We start from the raw sequence: 13,638 nt of genomic DNA, 5'->3' as shown, positions 1-13,638 counted from the left end.
CTGAGAACCTCCGCTGGTAAGATGATTGAGGCCGATAGGGTCGAGCAGGCGGAGCCTTCTTTTTCGGCTTGATCAGGGTGTCCCACCTGGTCTCATGGGCGGAGAGTTTCTGGGTGGTGGAATCCAGTGACTCTCCAAAAAGCTCATCCCCGAGACAGGGGGCGTTGGCCAGGCGGTCCTGGTGGTTGATGTCCAGGTCGGAGACTCTGAGCCAGGCCAAGCGACGCATGGCTACAGCCATGGCAGAGGCCCGAGAGGTGAGCTCGAAGGAGTCGTATATCGAGCGGACCATATACTTGCGCATTTGGAGAAGGCCAGATATGTGCTGCTGGAATAGCGGGACCTTGCGCTCAGGTAGGTACTTCTGGAGGGCAGACAGCTGTTGGACCAAGTGTTTGAGATAAAAGGAAAAATGGAAGGAATAGTTGTTTGCCCTGTTGGCAAGCATGGCATTTTGGTAAAGCCTCTTGCCAAACTTGTCCATGGTCTTACCTTCTCTGCCAGGAGGGGTAGAGGCATAGACACTGGAGCCCTGAGTCTTTTTTAAGGTGGATTCCACCAGAAGGGACTCATGGGGCAATTGAGATTTGTCGAATCCTGGAATAGGGATGACACGGTAAAGGTTGTCCAGTTTACGGGGAGCTCCCGGTACCGTGAGGGGATTTTCCAAGTTTTTGTAGAATGTCTCCCGTAAGATGTCATGTACGGGAAGTTTGAGGAACTCTTTAGGAGGTTGCTCAAAGTCTAAGGCTTCTAAAAAGGCTTGGGACTTTTTGGAGTCAGATTCAAGGGGAAGTGACAGAGCAGCAGACATTTCCCTCAGAAATTTAGAAAAAGAGGACTGCTCAGGTTTAGAGGTGGCATCAGGTGCCGATGGTTCCTCATCAGATGAGGAGGGATCCTCCTCGGTACCGAGAGGAGTCTCCTCCCATAAATCAGGATCCCTGACCTCTGGTGCGTGTCGGGACACCGGGGTGGAGGGTGCGGTGTGGCGAGTCTTGGACAAAGATTTACCAGAGCGCACCGAAACGGCACCAGGGGAGGACGATCGGCGTCGTTCTCGGTCCCGAGAAGAGTGCCGTACCGCCTGGTGCCGAGCAGGATCCACTGTGGGTTGAGAATGAACCACAGGATCATCAGGAAGTTGTTGGGCCGAAAGGATCGGCATCGAGGTGTTTACCGGTACCGAAGGAGTGGACACCGGGGGCTCGGTGCGGGGCTCGGGCCGGTCTGGTACCGGAAGGAGCGGTGCCAGGATAGAGGGTAGCAGTTGTTCAAGCTGTTTCTTCAACTGCTCCTGAAGCTGAGTTTGCAGAATGGCCGAGATACGGTCATCCAGGGGTGGCATCGGAACCGCTTTCTTTTTCTTCGGTTCCTTGGATGCCGCTCCACGCCCCGGCGATGAGGAGGCCGATGACGAGGCACTCACCGTTATCGGGGCGGAGCGTTTACGGGACCGGTGCGATGCCGGTATGGACGGTGTCGTCACCGTAGCTGGAGGGCGCTCGAGGGAAGAGGAAGGCTTCTTAGCCGGCTTACCTGGCGCCAGTGGCGCCGATGCGGGATCGGTCGGTGTCGAGCTGGACGGTGCCGATTTCTGCGGTACCGCCGTTGAGGGTGATGAATCCATCGCCGACTCGGAGCCGAAGAGCAGGGTTTGCTGGATTCTTCGGTTTTTAAGTGTACGTTTTTGTAAAGTGGCACAGCGGGTGCAGGAATCTGCCCGATGCTCCGGACCCAGGCACTGCAAACACCAATTGTGTGGGTCAGAAACGGAGATCGGGCGTGCACACCGCTGGCACTTCTTAAAACCGACCTGCGGGGGCATGAAGGGGAAGATAGCCTCCGCAAAATCGAAGTCCGAGGCCTGTATAATGGCAACAGGCCCCGCCGGGGGAAAAAAGGAAAGAAACAATAAAAATCAAAGTTTTTTTTTTTTTTTTTTTTTGCAATTGAAAGAAAAAGGAAACCCGAAGGTAGAGGAAGAAAAATATATAACAAAAGCGCGAGCGGGAAGGCAAAAAGTGATTTCAACGGCCGTTGAAAAAATACACGCGTCTTCTTCGCTCCGCGGAAACGAAGAAACTGGGGACCACGCACTCCTTCGTCGGGCGGGAAGGCACTCGCGCACGCGCGGTGCGGCCAACTAGAAACTTCTAGTTAAAAGGTCCGTACCGAGGGCTCCGTCGGTGACGTCACCCATGTGTTAAGAATATGCTGCCTGCTTGTCCTGGGATAAGATGACTATCCAAGAACTATTGGAAAGTTATTGGAGATGTCAGAAAAGGTAAAATTATGTTCTTACCTGTTAATTTTCTTTCCTTTAGAAGCAGCAGATGAATCCAGAGACAAGTGGGAATAGCTCACATCGACCAGCAGGTGGAGATAGAGAAACTGATTAACAGTTGGCCTTATAGCCTGGTATTCCTTCTGTCTATTCAGTTATGCTCCTTGCCCAAGCATCCAGAACAAGAGAATGAGCATCCAGAAAAAAAAACTTCTTTCCCGTAGCTACTGAACAATCCATAAATCGTAGAATACAACTACCAACCATAACTCAACCGAAAAGGTGCAACCTAACCCGGCGACAGGAATATTATCGAAGGGGTGGGGCTCTGGATTCATCTGCTGCTTCTAAAGGAAAGAAAATTAACAGGTAAGAACATAATTTTACCTTCCTTAGCAAAGCAGCAGATGAATCCAGAGACAAGTGGGATGTAGCAAAGCAATTCTCAATCTGGGTGGGAAGCAAACGCCGCCTCCGCAACCACCGAAGCATCCAAAAAACTCATATCGTATGTGCTCGCACATCCATGCAGAGACGTGGAGAGAAGGTACTCTCGGAAGACCAGTTAGCCGTGCGACAAATCTCCTCCAATGAAAAAAACCTCTGGGCTGAGCCCAAGAAGTAGTTAGCGTTCCAGCGGAATGGTCCTGAAGTTCAATCGCCACCCGCTTTTCCGCCAGCCTGCAAGCATAAAGAATGTCCTCCTGGACCCACTGAGCGAAGTAGGCATCGGACGCCGCTATACGCCTGAGGCCTCCCTTGAAGAATATCAAAAGGAGATATATCCCACAAACAGTTGTTTGAATCGAGGTCGCGGAGAACGCACCCTACGTATCCAAAAAAATTAGTGAATAAAAGCACTGCTCCCAATATCCCCTCCCAGGAAGGAGGAAGGAAGGAAGGGAAAGCGAGCATGACGTCAAAGAAAGGATGACATCCTCTTAGAAAGATATAGTGGTACCATCTGAACTGATACCCTATATTTTGGAAATCAGAAATAGGAATCCCCGGTGAACACGGACTGCAACATAGAAGATTGCAGAGCTGAAGCCATGGCCACAAGAACATCCTGTTCAACCGCACAGCCCTTTGGAATCCTCAAAGATAAGGATGAAATACAGCATTAGGTAAACTGCGAAGAAATACGTGAAGAATGTACTTCCAACTGGGCTTTCCATGAGGTGCCCAAACATACCGCACTCTGTTTAGGAACTGAACCACATAAAGCTGAGAAGGAAACGAAGAGTAACCTACTCCGTCCTTGTAACAAGCCACGAAAGGCTCTAGAAGCTGAAGGGTATTGAACGCTCAGCCCTAGGTAATACACTTGTGTCAAAAAGGAACTCTGGAGTGGTTCAAACGATAAGAAGTACCCAAGAAAGGAAATTAAAATCTCCAAAAGGAAGTCGAAACCATAGTAGAAGATGTCCGTAGCACCCAGATAAGCGCAGAATTAACGCGCTATGCTTAACCAGTACAAGGCAGCCAAGACCTCCAAAAAGGTAGGTCTGAATACTACAGTAGTACTAATATCCATGTTGAGTGGTCCCCAGGTGAGCAACGGCAGAGATACCCGGACATATCTGTATCCCAGCTGTCTAAATACTCAACAAACACGTCTAACAAGGATGGTGCCACTAATCTAGAGAATCTACAAAACCGCGCCCAGCAGTCGAGCTCGAGATGGCCAAACAAGCCATGATCAGGCCGAGGGTAATATTGAAAAAGAGATGGCAGAGGCGATAAAGGAGCCACGCATCAACCCCCTATAACTGCCACTCCCTGGGTCCGCCAGATAAGCAAGGAAGCCTAGAAACGAGAGATAAGGCCATGCGAACTAGACCCAAGTGATCTCATGTTCGCAAACAGAGCAAGAACGCTAGAGCCCCAAAACTCAATATCCCGAATGGAGAAGATATTAGAAGTACTGACATGCCCACTCTCCAGAGTATACCTTACTCTGTACCAAACAAGAAATGGTCTATGCTCAGATATAATGGAGAGTCTATCTAAACTCTTATCCAGATGCATGAAAGGATTAGCCAACAGAATCTGAAGATGACAGTGCACCCAATGGAAGTTGAACAACGTCGCCTGCCAACTGAGTACAACACATACTGCCCAAGCTGTAGAGAAATACTCCCGTCCAAATACTGATCCAAAAGGACCCCCAGCGGCCTTCTTGAGGAAAGATCTGAGGCTCCAGCAAAGTAGCCTGACCGTGTTCAAGAGTAGAAGAAAGAACCATTACTGAGCTGCCTCCAAAGACCTGACCTCTGTAGCTGCGGACGGAAGCCACCGAGTCTCCACACCCCGACCGTCCGGGATGGGCGGTGGTCAAAAGCTAGTTCAGCCAAGACCCAGGCATGTCTTGAAAAGAGAATCACGCCGAGCCACTAACACAAACCTAGAGATGCATGGGGAGCCATCCCAATAATTGGAGCTCTGAGATACCGGAAACCACCAGCACAAAAAACGACTGCTGTAGCGAAAGAAGGGAAAGGCAAGCCGAAATCCCCAGTGTAGGCAGCACTAAGGATCATAGAAACTATACAGAATCCCATGTTCATCGCTCTGGAAAGTGAAGAAGAATGCCAATCTGAAACTGAGACCACACACCTAAGTTACCGGTAGAAACCCCGTGTCTCCAATATGCCCAGCTGCACGTATAAAGAACTGAGGAAAGGAACACCATATTTCTTGCCTCAGACAAATGTCCGGAAGACATCCGAGACAACAGGCAGACTAGCAGAAATTGGATGAATCGCCTGGAAGCGCCAAAATGGTACCATCGCCAACCTCCACTAAGCGTTTGTGAAGCTACAGCTAAACGAAAATGGCAAGTGCCAAAACCAAAAGCGCTGCTCTACAAGAGGCAGGCAAACTTAGTGTTGAATCGGAGTTTATAGAAAAAAAAGGAAATCGACTCCCAGGTAGGCAGCCGAAAAGTGGAACTCTGAGAACTACGTTAGCAGAATGGTATCTAGTCTGCCCCATGCCCCCGTCATGGCCACCATGTAGGTATCGGATTCACCAGAACTACTAGACCCGTCCCAAGGACGCGGAAAGCCAATAAAGAGGACCCCAACACATGGGACTCCATGGACAAACAGAAAACCTGAGGAGGAGGCAACGGGACAAGTAACCCTAAGAAATAACACACAGTCCCTGCCGTTGAAGGATAGAGACTACTCCCCCATGAGAAAGCCCGCCAAGGCCCTGGAAGGGTTTAGGATTCGCACAGAATGCAGTGCAAAAAAGTCAGTAAATGGCAGGATGAGCAATGGAGGAACTTTAAGAAGAACGACATTCTCATAGGGGAAACTCCAAATCAAGGTGCATACAGCAACCCATCAAACAGTTCGAAAACTGGGAGACTGAAGAAAATAAACTGTACACAGTCGGCTCCGACACCGGTGAGAAACGCATTCCACCTTACCGTGAGGAACCTACCCTAAAATGCCAACTCATAGAAGAGGAGAAAAGAGCTTCTAGGAAATGTGAAGGCACATTCAACTAACTGAAGAAGAGAAGCTCAGAGAAAGAAACCAGCAACAGACCGACAAAGAGACTGCCTGGAATACATCTGAAACAAGCAGATGGGTAGGAAGGAAAGTAGCCGAATCTCATGGAAGAATCTAAAGGACACCACTGCCCCCCTGTCCAACAGGTGACCAGACTAAAGACTATCAGGTCCCAAGAGAGTCAACCAACTCGTAATACCGACATACTTAAATGGTGATCTCATTGTGAGATCATCAAGGTGCACCTGCAAGGTAGAATGCCACAATTATAATATGTGCTGGGGGAGCTGGTTGGGATCTGAACCCATGATCTCTGGAAGAGGAGCACAGGGCTTTTATTTATTGAGCAATAGCCGCTCCCAATCCTCCAGCTCTGGTCCTACCTTGCCTCTCAGAATATGAGGTACCGCACCACCTGAAAGAAATATGGGCACTCTCTGGTCACCTACCGCCCCGTGCCACAGCCAACCCATGGCGTTGCCCCCACTAAGCGTAAACGGCCAAACTTATGGCAGAACCACTGGTGCGAGGGCATAGGGACAAAACTGGACCGCCCGAAGAACAACCAGCCGCCTCTCGACAAGAGACATCCCTGGAACCTTCACAGCCATCAATGAACCCCGCAAACCGGAACAAAGCCGGTCATAACAGGGCCAACGTGTCTGACGAAACTGTCAGCTGCAGAACCAAACACATAGAACATCGCGGCAAGCGCGTGGCCTGTTCGCGGTAAGACCAGCCGGCTCCCGAACAGGGCTGTAAAAAACAGACCTGAAGCATTAAGCTCAAACCGAAGTACACAGCCCACAAAGGAAAACTGAGGGACGCGAGGAAAAAACAGGTGCCTCCCATGAACCCCTCGAGCAACGTGAGGCAGGCCGCTCAAGCGCGCGACTCTTTCGCCCCAACCCAGGCCGGCCCCGAGAACCATGCTGATACAGCCTCGGAGCGCAAAGCTGGGGCAAATATAGAAACCTGCAGTTTCGGCGCACCCGTGTGAAACACTCCCCGGGCAGTGAAAGTATGAAATGCGCCCGTGTCTCCACCGCAGCGGAGAACAAGCACGCGCCACTCGCGCTCCGGCAAGACTCGGTTCTGGTCACGCCACTACATAATGCCCCCAGAGCCGTTCTCAACTCCCCGAGGCCACCCCGGGAGCTGCACAAAGCTGCCGTTCCTCATAGGTCACGGCAACGCTAAGACAAACACTCCCCCGGAACTCCCAAACTAAACAGAATGTACACATACTCACAACTCATTGAACAAGGCCATTAGATGCCTGGAAACGCCGGCAGCTCCGCCCTAGCGGGGCAAAAAATGCAGCGCTGGAGTTGTGGAGTCCCCCTTTTTTTTTTTTTTTTTTTAGATGGGAAAGAAGAAAAAATACATATAGGGACTTAAACTGACCCTCTATCAATGGAGGGAGGGTGAGGCAGGGACAAGGGAGGGCCCAAGTGTAACCTCTAAAGCCGGCACCCTTCAGCCGGACACCCCTGTCTCACTGAAGAGAACAATCTCAACAGGAGAAAAAGAATTAATTGTAAGCTCACTGAAGAGAAAATCCCAACAGGAGCAATTGAAATTTCCAGCCAAAATCCAGGAGCTATTGGAATAGCGACTTTCCCCTGCTGGGAGATAGAGCAAACTGAATAGACAGAAGGAATACCAGGCTATAAGGCCAACTGTTAATCAGTTTCTCTATCTCCACCTGCTGGTCGATGTGAGCTATTCCCACTTGTCTCTGGATTCATCTGCTGCTTTGCTAAGGAAGGAGGTAGTAACACCTACCACACTAATTCTCACACTAGCTCTTTCAATAGACAAATCTTGGATTTTGAGACTTTTCTTCAAGAATCGGTTAAAAGAATTTTTGGGACTCAAAATACAAATATTTCCTGACCTCTTACGCCAAGAATTTCTTCTCTTAAAACCTGGGGTCATCTTTATGGGGCCACATTTTACTTACAGCACCCTTGTAAGTGTATAGTATGTTATCGTGCTGTAAAATATGTTTTCTTTGCACCGCATTAATTGACTGCTTTCCTGGCACTATCTCGTTTAGATGGAGAAAAATCGTAAGCTCTCAGATTGATTTGATTATGACTCTTTTCTCTCAGCTCTGTCGCCGCTAGTGTTTTACTATTACATGATTTTGTATTTCTTTAGTCTTGTTTTTTACTTCTTGAATCTCGTTTTGGAGGACTTGAGCTAGTTAAGCTAAAAATTTTCTTTATTTTTTACTGTTACAGTGTATACTTTAATTTTATGAAAAATGTATGGCATGACTGCTTTCTGTACAAGTTTGTAATACTTGGTGCTTAAGTTTAAAATCAATAAATATATTAAAAAATAAATAAATAAAATGTGTTTTTACAACTAAAGAATATACTTAGCTTCAAATACCCAACACTGAAATAAATGTACTAGGAATCACTTTCATCATATACTATATGGGAATAGTTGACAAAGCACATTTTCAGATATCTAATTCATGAAAACCAACATGCATCTTTAATATCTTTACAAATGGACACAGACCAGATGAGATTCTAGAGTGTCTGCTAACATTTACCTGTCCAATGCAGATTGCCACAGTATATCCTCCAGAGCCCACTGCTATGCTTTTTGGCTGAACATCCATTTTTACAGCATCCTGAGGACTAAACAAAAAGTGTAGTTTATATTAAATAGAAATTGAATTATTAGCTTTAGGATAAAAAAGCATTCTGATCATGTTTCACATTTAGAACAAATGGAAACTAGAACCAGAGCTGGGCTTTGTCACTGTACTTTTTAGATATACATTAAGCATTGGTTCACTGATGTATAGTAAGCACAAATAACAGTATTTTATGAGTATGGCACAAGTTACAGGTTGGGGGAGGGAGAACATTCATGATCATTACAGATGTCTCTATAATTCCAACACCTGAATTGTCACTCATGTGTACCCACACCACAAATGGCCAAATAACAAGCAGGTAAGAGCTAAAATTTGTTCTTCTTTATTCCACCAGACCACTCCAGATGCTTGGACATACCAAAGTAGTAATTAGTAAGGGTGAGACTGTACAATTTCTGCCTTGAAAAAAATAAATGAATAAACAAACAATTTTGGCTCCAAGGTCCTATCACTTCAAACTTGAACATCCAATGATAGGTAAAAATTGCAAGGAGCCCAAATTGCTGCTGTACAAGTTTCATGAGGCAGAACAAATGCTCTGCCCAAGAAGTAGATTGACTTCTTGCAAAATGTGCTTTCAAAACTTCTAGTATTGAATGACCATGAAGAATTCATGCAAAATCAATAGCTTCCTTATCAAACCTATTTGCTGTGGCTTTCGATGACCCTTCCCCTTTATAGGTTCTCTCCAAATACGTCCAAGATATATTTCAAGATACAACCAACAACAAATCTGTAAAAAGGCAAATGGGATTGCCGTGATTACCAGTTTTACAGGATGATAAAGACTGGTTCAGATTAAAGGCACCATCATTTGCACAGAAAGAGCGGTACCATCTTTTCCCTACTAAAAACCATGAAAGTTTCTAAAGCACTGTATGCAAATAGATCTCAAGTATATTCTACTCCTGGAGGAATTCTGTGCAAAGATTTTGAAAATTCTGCACACAATGTTTCAAAATTAAGCAAAATTTATTTGTTTTGGAAAGAATTCTCCTATCCTGTGGCCTGAAATTCCTTCCTGCCTTTTCCTCTCTCAGGTTCCAGTATCCTCAATTCCCTCTCTTACTCCAACTGCAGTTCTGTCTCCCTTTAAATCCCACCAAACTCTCACTTGCACCCTGAATCCCCTACTTGCCCCCCCCATACTCTGGCATCTCTCTTTCCTCGCCACTAAGAATGTATTTCTCCCCTTCTTGGTTTTAGTTTGTCTGTATGTGTTTTGTACATCATATTGATTTAACAGTTTTGTATGTGTCCCTATTTTAATTTCTGTACATTGTTTAGAAGTTTGATAAGCAATTTAAACAAAATTTTAAATAAAACTTGAAGAATCTCTTTCTCCCTTCCCACCCTGTTTCTGGTCTTGGCCAGTCTCTCTTCCTCTCTAACACCCCCCCCCCCCTTTGCAGGTCCAGCATTCATGTCCCTTCACCCCATCTCTTGCTTGCTCCCTGAATCCCTTTCCCACTCCCATGGTCTAGCATCTCTTTATCTCCCCTTCTCTTTACAATCAAGCATCTCTTCCTTCTCACACATCCCCCCTCCCCTCCTACGTTTATGGCCAGGATTTCCTTCTCATCTCCTTTCCCCTCTACTTACTGGTCCTTCATCCATGTCTCCTCCCCTTCCCTCCCTGCAGATTTAGCATCCATGTCCCCTCCTCCCTCCCACTTGCAATTCAGGATCCATGTCCCCATCTCTTCCTTCCCCCCTCCCCCCAGGCCTAGCATTCATGCTCTTTCCTTTCATCCCAAATTGTAGTCTATCATCCATTCCCCCTCCCACGTATGGATCTGGCCTCGCTGACCAACCAACCTCCCACTCAGTGAGATCCAACATACCTGTGGGCTTCCCAGAGCAGCCATGGTGGCAGCAGCTGGCCAGTAAAGGCAGCACTGTGAATAGGCTGCTCGTGGCCTGCCTTGTCAGGGCCTTCTCTCTGATGCATCATCAATCTACAGGAAGTGATGTGGCAAATGGAAGGCCTCAGTGGAGCTGGTCACAAACTGCCTGTTCACAGCGCTGCCTCTGCCAGCCGGCTGCCACCACTGCTGCTTCTTTGGGAGGCTATAGGTATGTCTGATCTCACAGCAGGGTGGCGGTGTCGGTTGGAGGAAGAGAGACTAAATCCATGCAGGGAAGGAGGAGGGGATAGGAACAGGGGTAGAACAGAAGGTATATGCAGAATTCTGCATGGATGGAGAATATTGCGCAAATTCTGTGCTGGGCAGAAATCCGCCAGGAGTAATATTCATTGGGGAACTCCTGAAAACCCAACTGAATTGTATCCCTCAAGGACGGAGGTTGGACACAATGCCTGTAGCTTTGAAATCTACCTAGCTGAAGAAATAGCTATCAGAAAACACAGCTTTAAAGAGTAACTTCCTTTATAGAATTGGATTCAAGAGACTTGAAAGGAGCTTGAACGAAGGCTGAAAAGACCAAAATTTAAATCCTGAGAGGAACCACTGGTCAATGAGGCAGACCAAGTAGCTTACCACCACAGAAAGAACAAAGAAAAAAAATACTGCATCCTGGTGAGAGGTCAAAGCTTCTTCCCTTTACAAGGCCTCTAAACAGAAGGCTGGCCCAATTTTCCTCACATGAACAGCAGTTTCCCACTGAAGCTGATCACTATGCCCCCATGGGTTAAGTTTTAGCAGATAGCTTGGAAAAAATGGCAGATCTTACCCCCCCTGGATCAAGTTGGATTTATGGCAAGATAACAGACAGGATAGCGTCAGGCAGTTACTTAATACAATTTGGAAAGTAAGAACCACTCAGAAGTCTATTCTGGCCATGGCAGTCGATGCTGAAAAGGTATTTGACTGCGTTAACTGACCTTTTATACTTCAGATAAAAGGTTAGACACAAGGTCAGACAAAAAAGGTTAGATGGTGATTGACACAGGCTAATGGTTGATTATATAGAAATTTGATCCAAGGTGTAGACCAAAGTAAAAAGGAGATATTCCTCCCTACTGGAGTTATAGAGAGGCCTTAGGCAAGACTAGCTGCTTTCACCTTTGTAGTCTGCCTTAGTGGTAGAATCTTTGGTGCAAAAAATTAGGGAAAACTAGGATATTAAGGGCATAGGAAGGAGCCACAACTTACAATCTCTTTGAGGATGATAGTTTTGTTATTACGACTGGTACAGAAAGGTCCCTAGGTACTATACAAACTTTAATGGATCAATATGGGAAATTATCTGGGTTTAAAACAAATATAACAAAAGAAGGAAATTTTGAATATTTCAGTATAAAAGACCAGGGTTAAGGAGTTGAAAGCTAAGTTTCCTTTCTGATAGGTCCTATTATCCGTAAAGTATTTAGGGGTGGTATTGGAAAGGGATCATACATTTTGCCAACAGGGGTTCAAAATCCCATTGAAATAATTCAGGACCTTATTCAATGGGATAAACTTACCCTATCTTGGATGGGACATATGGAAATTATAAGAGATTCACTATTTATTCCAAGCATTATCTATGATATCTTCTGCCCTATTCCAAGCATGATTAAAAAAAAAAAAGCTATTCAGGTTTATTGGTGGTGTTGGTGGAGGAGGTACATTAACAACATCACATAAGTTCATGTTTCTATCTAAAAGGGAGGAAGGGGAATAGAGTCTCTACTCTAGAGTAGTATTGGGTGGCTCCAATTAAGGCAATAGTTGAGCAGCAAATGAGATCTGAGAAGCAATGGGCAAGATTGGATGAGGCTTATGACCAAGGGATACTCTTTACGATGTTACGCCGTTTACCCTTGGTAGGGTCTAAGAGAGTGGAGGTAAGTAGAATAACAAATTCCTTTACAAAGACAGCCATGTAATTATGGAGGAAAATAGCTTCCTGGCTTATAAGGAAGAACCCTGTTATTACTTGCTGCTTATGTTTACAAAAGAAATTCTAACTGGGAAAGAGCGGGGAAAATTTTAGATAATATTGCAAACCAAAAAGTCTTATTTTGGTCAATTTGTTAACAAAAGGAACTAATCATTAGCTTTGACAATATATAAAAGAGCAGGATCTCTTCAATTAAGGGATATCTTCCCTTACAATCTGGAAATTTGATGGCTTAATAGGCAGTGAATTTAGAGTATTTGAGAAAGTGAGAGCTAAGGGAGTACAAAAAGGGATGCTCTCTATATTATACCAAACATTTAATTAAAATAAAGAGCAGAAATTTGAAAATATATGGTGGCCTGGAAAAAAAAAACATTAACAGAGACCTTAATGCAGAAGATTGGGGAGATTGTTGTTTAAGAACCGAAGATTTTCTACGCACCACAGATTGCCATATTAGTAATGCCCGATTCACAATTCGAATCGATTCACCGGTTCACTTCGGGTGAATTGGTTCGAATCGATTCGTTGTTGTAAAAAAAAAAAAAATTGGCCTCCCAATTCGGTGACCGACCCTCCCATCTCGCCCCCTAAAGCAAAAGCGGTAGCGCTGCCTCTTGCTGACCGGCCACTGCTGCTCCTGCTTTAGAGGGCGAGGGGGTAGGGTTAGTCGGGAAGTGCTGCAGTGTCTGGCTTTACCCCTGGCCTCCCGCTCCTACATTTACCTAATTAGAGCAGCGGAGCAGCCTGCAGAGAGGATCGTTGGTGCTAGTGATCCTTGCAGGCTACCATCGGCCTCCAGAGCTGGTGTTCCCTTTGCTGAGATCCTGCCCCTGATGTCAGAGGAGGGGCAGGACCACAGCAGAGGGAACATAAACAAAGAAAACTCAAACCTCAGACAATTTTTTTCTAGCCACCAGAGAGTATTTACTGTAATAGCTGTTAACTGCTCTTGCCAGTGTTTTGAAAGATGAACTATTTTCTGCCTATAAATGAGCCCAGCCTATGGCTTACAACCACCATGCAGAGGCTACAAGCTTAAGAGTTGGGATCTTCAGCCTTTAACCTTACTGAAGGTCTATAGAGTTAAAACCCATCCTTCTGGAGCCGAATGTTCGGTTTGTGGCTAGAACTGCAAGTTCCACAAATCTCATTAACACTCAAACTGCACTCATTCTGTTTGTTCTTTTTACTTCTCGTGTAGTTAGATTCATTAGCTGGCAAACAATGCAACGTAAAAAAAACCCAAAACAAAATACAAAAGCTAAACATTACATTACATTAGTGACTTTTATTCT

General features: G+C 45.9%; 1 protein-coding gene across 1 annotated transcript in view; it reads right to left on the bottom strand.

Moving 5' to 3' along the window:
- Positions 1 to 13,638, bottom strand: part of WDR1 (WD repeat domain 1) — a 76,393-nt gene that overhangs the window by 19,872 nt on the left and 42,883 nt on the right. Inside the window, exon 11 of the mRNA XM_033949167.1 lies at positions 8,384 to 8,471. Within this exon, the coding sequence (XP_033805058.1) occupies positions 8,384 to 8,471 (88 nt within the window). The remainder of the gene's footprint in view (positions 1 to 8,383; positions 8,472 to 13,638) is intronic.

This window comes from Geotrypetes seraphini, chromosome 1 (assembly GCF_902459505.1).
Source record: "Geotrypetes seraphini chromosome 1, aGeoSer1.1, whole genome shotgun sequence".
Lineage (NCBI taxonomy): Eukaryota > Metazoa > Chordata > Amphibia > Gymnophiona > Dermophiidae > Geotrypetes > Geotrypetes seraphini.
This window is presented reverse-complemented; position numbering and strand designations above follow the sequence as displayed.